This window comes from Gossypium raimondii, chromosome 12 (genome assembly GCF_025698545.1).
Source record: "Gossypium raimondii isolate GPD5lz chromosome 12, ASM2569854v1, whole genome shotgun sequence".
In the NCBI taxonomy this organism is placed as follows: domain Eukaryota; kingdom Viridiplantae; phylum Streptophyta; class Magnoliopsida; order Malvales; family Malvaceae; genus Gossypium; species Gossypium raimondii.
In genome coordinates, this window is record NC_068576.1 from 28,746,175 (window position 1) to 28,752,973 (window position 6,799).

Here is a 6,799-nt window from a genome sequence, read left to right on the forward strand (position 1 = left end):
TGATACAAGCAGCAAATTTCTCCTTTTATTGCAAATAAGAGGATACAGTTCTGAATCCTTTTAGAAAAGAATCCAACTACAGGATATTGGACCTACTCAATGAACTAATTGATGTTATTTACAAAACTTTACAATCTTCATATTTCAGTGCCCTATGCAAATATTGATTTTACACTTTTACAGCTTTCCATCATTTACTTATACTGTTTGTAGATATAAATATTTAAAAGGGGTTTAATCTTCTTTATGCATCCTTAACCCCGTAAAAGTAATGAATCCCAATACTTCTAAGCTTCTGGTATAGGAGGAAGTTGTTCCTGAATACATGAGAAATTACACGGTAAAAGTATGAACTCGATCCATTAACAGTAAACCAAAAATATAAAGAAAAACAGAAGTATGAACTAAGAAATTGAAATTACCTCCGAAAACCGCAAACGACCATGATGAACATTAGAAGATTTAACAATGTTTTCCCACTTGAGATCACTGGACAGAGCTGTGTAGGCTTGAGTTTCACTATAGTTACATGTACCAAGACCAGTCCGTGAAGATGAATTTCTCGAGGAAACAGCAGGCAAGGTGCGCTTCAACCAAGATTCTGATGGAGCTTTAGGTAAAGGTAAGGCAAGAGGAAGTTTTAAGTTGCAGCCATGAGAACTTCCTTGGTTACTTGATTTGATTTGCGGCTGGCTTTCCAAATCAGCTTTTCTACACTCAGCTGCTTTTGAGTTTGTAAATTTATTAGAATGTTGTATGAGGTCTTGTTGACTTAATTTAAATTCATTAACATTTAAGAATGTCAATTTACTAGAATCCCGAATCAAATCTTGATCCCTTCTGAAACCATCCGTGGCATCCATTTGCCAGTAAGGAGCATATTTTTCAGGCGAAAGCAGAGAATACGGATCCACGGACTCCATGCACTTATGCTGAACAGGTGTCTTCTCATCAACTACATGATTCAAGTGCTTGGTATGCTTCAATGAAGAATCTACTGAAGGATTCTCCTCCATTTCCCCAGGATTAACTAGGATCTCCAAACCATCCTTCATGCATGATGCTGTTTCATCTGGAAAACTTGAATTGGATGATATTCCCCTTTGTACGGAATCTACATACAGAGTTTTCTCAACAGGGCTTGCTGAACCTGATTCCTGGCTAATACTCTCACTTGCCAGACATTCTTGAAGATTCTTGCTCCCTTGCTTATGCGGATCAATGCTACTAACCCTGTAGTTCTTAGCTTTATCAGGAATACCAAGAAACCGTTTTTCTTGATGCCCCAGCCAGGATATTTGACTAGGATATGATGATACATTATTACCCTGAAAATGCCTAAAAAGAGAAGCTCCATCCGGATTCCGACAATCACTTCTATAACTCTTCTTGCTAGATCCACTCTTTAGATTATTCTTATCCTCAATAGCCTCCTCTGTTTGGGCAATACCCGTTAAGCGTTTCTTGCCAGCAGCCTCAGTATGCTATGCAGAAATAAATGAAACCAAAATTTAATTTACAGAAGGAAAACAAAAGAAAAACTGAGGAGAAGGGATTGGAATTACCTCAGTTTCAGTTTCATTGCAAGATCTCAAATACGAGGATTTAGCCTCTCGCCTGTGATCAGAGTATGCAGTTTTCACTGATTTTTGAGCTTTCACTCTTGGTATTGGGTTCAAAAGACACAAGGAATTTTTAAGCAAAAACTGAGGAAACAAGCCACAAACATTGACTGAATAGTTTTGAGAGTCGCTATAGCAATCATCTTCACTTTCTTCTGACCAGTCATCCTGTGCATGTGGGAACTTGTTTGGACTGGATGCATAAAGTGGTTGCTGCTTATCCGCAATTACAAGCTTCTTTATCTGTCTTGGTGGCTCTCGTGCTATAGGTTGTTTCTTTGTAGCATATGGAGGTGTTTCTGATGCTACTGCCTTTGCTGCTGGCAGAAAACGACCCATCATGAAATCCCGAGTTTGGGGATCTGATGAGAAGGTTCCAGATGGTTTGATATCTGAACCATCCAACCCACTCACACCACTAATACTACAGTTCAAGAAGAATGACTCTGACCGTGAAAGTGTATCAAGTGCATCTACATATGCCTCACCACTATCCTTCGAGCCAGAACTCCCTGTCTCCTCCATTTCTCCATTTGCACATTCATATGTAGTTTCATTGAGAGCCAATGATGGAACATTTTGAGAACTGGAAGGCGCCATATCTGTTTGGTAGGGTGCAAAAGTTTTAGCATCAGACCCGTTTCTAGGAGACTGCTGCTTATCCCTCAAAGCCCTCCCAGGTGGAAGCTTTGGGGCAATAGGAGGCCGGTCAAGAGCATCAGTTTGTATATTGCTTTCTTCCTTTGGTCGACCTGGGGTTTTCTCCCATACAAAAGGAACTGTTCCAGGGTTCCTGAGCGGACCTGATTTCAGTTCTGATTTATAAACAGGCGGATGGGGTACTTTTTTGAGTGAATTATCAGTTTTCTTGTTGCCCTCGGATTCAGAACCTGCAGCCTGGGATGTGAAGCGCCTCACAGAGAGAAGTGGCCGGTTAAAGTCCAGTTTCTTGTCTTCCATCAAATTCTTTAGCAACATATATCTGTTTGTTTCAAATAAATGCATCAGATAAAATCCTAATGAACAATGTTAAGGAATATAACAGGAAAACATGGTTTCACAAATCAGATAAGGTAGAAAAGAAAGAATCACATTTCTAAATTATCATAATCCCATTCACAAATTCTTCAATCCAACAGAAGCCACTTGACCGTTTTAGATCATATTAACTTTTTCTTTTTTTTAATTCCAATTTCTTCCCAGAACCCCCGAATAGAAATTTGCTAAAAACAGAGGAATTCTAAAGTTTTAATCTAAGATACGAATAAATCTTCAGCCAAAAGGAAACAGAAAAAAAAAAAAGAGCTAATAAAACACACTGGATGGGCAGCAGCATCTTATTATCAACAAATCCAGTATTAACAACAACCATGGAGTCACAGTAAACCATAACTGATTCAAATCCATAAACATTTCAAAAGAAAAAAATTAACAACAAAGCATCATTTCAGGTTCGGATTTCTTACTGAAGCTAAATTTATGAAGAAAACAGAAGACCCCTCGAATTTGAAAGAGAAAGAAGATAAAATAATTAAATGAAATCAAACATAATAGATGCAGATCTTTCTCATCCTCTTTTGAATTTCATTTTGGTTTCAGTAGTAGCTGAAATTCCAACAACTACCCTCCAAGGCATTAATTATGAATACTTGAGAATAATTAACAACTAAAAAAGCACCTTTTTAAAAATATGAAGAAGGAAAATTTGCAGAAGATAAGAGAACACAACCTAACCAAGTTCCTTCCTTGGAAAAACTTGAAAATGAGCTGCCTAATTAAAAGAGAGAATCAATGCTTAATCAATCATAAGAATAATAAAACAGAAAAATATTAAATATATTATTGAAAAAGAAAGGGAAAGAATAAAGAAGAGAGAAGAGAAGAATAAATTTTGCTTAGACGCTTATAGGATAGCTACTGAGTGAGATTGAGAAAATCCTTTACCCGCCTGTAATGGAAACTCATTTACTACAATTGTTTTTTTTTTTAAAGAAAATCCGAAAGAATTGCTCATTAATTATAAGAATTTATAGCACATCAATATTAAACAAATTTGACCCATGACAAAAAATCAGAGGTGACTTTATAAAGAGTTGTTTATGAGTCCACTTGTTTCCAAATCATGTGAGAAAAACTTGTTTTCTCATTATTTTTTAAAAGGAAAGAGAAAGTGAGGTGTTCAAACTACAATGTGTTTTCAATTTTCATAAACGCCGTTGCTCGTTTCCCGCTGTCCATTGGGAACTGTAAAACGTGTTCCTAAGTTTCTTAAACGGGTTCGATTGATTCCATCATCAATTGCTTTAAAATTTTAAATTTTTTTAAAAATTCGGTTCAATCAATTCAATCAATTTTTTAGTTGATCCAATTTATTCGGATCAATTCTTAATTTAACGTAACTCGATCGACTTTCGATTCGACCGATCGTTTTGGTCCGGTTCAAATAATATTGTGAAATTCAAATGAAAAAAATTTAACATAAAATTTAGTTTCAATATTTACATTTTTGTTATAAAAAATATAATGTGAAATTTAGGTTTCAAATACATCCTAAGATAATTTATAGTCATTAAAAGTAAAATTTTATTTTATTTATACTTATTATCTCTATAAATATAAATTTTGGAGAAACATTATAACATTCTAATTTATCAATAAAAATATGTTCTTTTTTGCTCCCGTATTTCTCTTATTTTTATTCTCCTTATTTTTTTATTTCATAACACGTTGTCAACACGATATTTATGATTTTCGTTCTTTTCTTTCTTTTCCACTGTTTCCTTTTAGTCTATTTTTCTAAACTTTTCATGATTCTCACGAAAAAGAATTCTGATATAGGAAAATTTACCAATAAAAGCCCTTTTTTTAAAAAATTACCGAAATGAGCCAATTATTTAATTATTTACCGGAATGGTCCATTTTCCGCGAAATCGCGTCCACGTCAGCGCGAGTTGCCGACGTGGCAGCAAATCGCGCCCTTGGACGCGATTTCGGCCCGCGCGTGAACAGTACCCAATGGTCCAAAAAAAAAGTATAAATACCCCCCTTTTTATGTGTAATTTGCCCCTTTTTTGGTATTTTGCCCCTAATAATACATATTAATGTTTACTGTAATATGTAGCTCAAATTATGTATTGTAGTTAATATTCATAATATTGTAGCTCAAATTGTCAATCCGTACAAAAAAGATTCAAATTTATTGGCAAAAAGATTTGAACCAATGTACTAAAGGAAAAGAGCAAGCATCTAAACCAACTAAACTAAACTAATTAATTGACATATTATAAAAATCTGTTATTATCTTAATTATATTACTTACGTTCTAATGATTTATCGGACTATTCCATACACGTGTCAAATCGAAAAAATAATACAACAATTCGGTAAAAAAATCCGTGTTTACTTCAAATAAATAAGGAAAATAATGATTTGAATGTTTCAAAATTCAATTTTAAACCGAAAAATCAAAATTTAGAGGCAAAAAGGATCTTTTTGACGAAAGCTAGCAACAAACCGCCGGTACATTTGTCGTAGCGTGATCTCGAAAAGTTATTCGAATAAAAAAAAATCGTCTCAATCGGACAACCGAGCCAAAAGTTATGACCTTTCAAAGTTTTCCAAGCTAAAAAACATAAACTGTTCATGAATTATTGCTTCCACGTCAGCAAAGCGCGCTTACGTGGACGCGATTTGTTGCCACGTAAGTAATCGCGCTAACGTGGACGCGATTTGCTGACACATCCCCTGACATCGTGCTGACGTGGACGCGATTTCGGGGAAAATGGCTCATTCCGGTAAATAATAAAATACCGGGCCCATTTAGGTAAATTTTAAAAAAATAAGACTTTTATATGTAATTTGCCCTCCGATACACACCCAAAGTTTCAAACCCACATCACAAAGCCAAAACTTCTTTTATCTTCCTAAACCATTAGGCCACTTTTATCCTTGGAAATTTTCTCAATTTAATTATAAAATCTTTTTTTTTTCGTCATAAAAAAGAAGCATAATGCCTACATTAGGATTCAATTCCACAACCCAAGCATACATCAATTAATCACTCAACTACCAAATGATTATTATTAGGTTTAAGGGGTAAAAAGTTCTCAAAATTTTTAAAAGAATCAATTAAGCCTCTTGTTTTTTTTTTTTTTTGCTCAATAGGGTACTTAAATTGTCAAAATATATTAAAATGACCCTTTAACTGTTAAAGTTAATTGTCTCTAATTTTTTTCATTTAAAGTCACCACGTGTCACAACCACGACATGACATATAGCAAAAATGATAAAAGATAAAAATCAATAAAAGTTGTAAAATTATTAAATTTAAATAAAAATATTTAAAGTTATTAAGAATTAGTAAAAATTATAAAATTGTAAAAATTTATAAAAATGTAACATTTTATAAAAAATTGTAGAAATTATAAAATATATAGAAATGTAGAAAAAAATTATAAATTTTATAAAGTTGTAAGAAAATTGTAAGAAAATTGTAAAAAATTTAAAAATATAAAATTTGTAAAAAATTATAAAATTATCATGTCTCTCCAATATGCCCAAGTCAATCATAATCAACCCAATATTCATTTGGTTTTGCTTACATTTCTCTTCCTACTTACATTCAATCTTTTTCTTGTTGGTTTTGTTTATCAAACCAATTTCTACCCAAACTTTAAAAATATTAGAAGTGAACGTCCTTGTAGCTATTACTGCATTTTGTCATGACATACAATTTGATTCCTTGTGTTGCTTCCTTGTCAATGTTTGTAATGATGTGTAGTGTGCGTGTGTATCCAATAATTATTTGATTTCATATATTTTTAATGATGTATGGTGAGTACGTGTTATCAAGATCTATTCTACTTGGGTTCTGTCTGATGTCCACTTAGTCACATTTATGTTTCTATCTTCTGAGAGTCATCTACTCCGATACTCAAGACAAAGCATCTCACTAATTGGAATTGAAATGGCATATTATTTTTTAAATCAGCTTGCTCATTTCTAATTAGACTAAGGACATGTTTAGGTTCATCAACTAATATAAATTGTCTTTACGTATTACGATCTGACCACGTAATACCGTTTAGTATTAGTTAAACATTGGATAACCAGTAAGCCAATATTTGCTTCCATTTTGCTTTGTGTGAAAAACTCATTGAAGACAATATACAAGGTAT

The 6,799-nt window shown here is 33.5% G+C and overlaps 1 protein-coding gene across 5 annotated transcripts; it reads right to left on the minus strand.

The window, feature by feature from the left end:
• On the minus strand, positions 1-3,645 carry LOC105763636 (uncharacterized). 5 transcript variants are annotated; one of them, XM_012581923.2, is made up of 4 exons: positions 3,567-3,645; positions 1,566-2,604; positions 423-1,484; positions 1-317 (listed from the first exon to the last, which is right to left on the minus strand). In XM_012581923.2, the coding sequence occupies exons 2-4, from the start codon at positions 2,598-2,600 to the stop codon at positions 288-290; spliced, it is 2,127 nt and encodes a 708-aa protein (XP_012437377.1). In that variant the 5' UTR covers positions 2,601-2,604; positions 3,567-3,645; the 3' UTR covers positions 1-287. The 5 variants fall into 5 exon arrangements, with proteins under 5 accessions (XP_012437377.1, XP_012437373.1, XP_012437375.1 ...); XM_012581919.2 differs by lacking the exon at positions 3,567-3,645 and adding an exon at positions 3,352-3,560; XM_012581921.2 differs by lacking the exon at positions 3,567-3,645 and adding an exon at positions 3,301-3,560.
• Between the last annotated feature and the right edge of the window lie 3,154 nt (positions 3,646-6,799).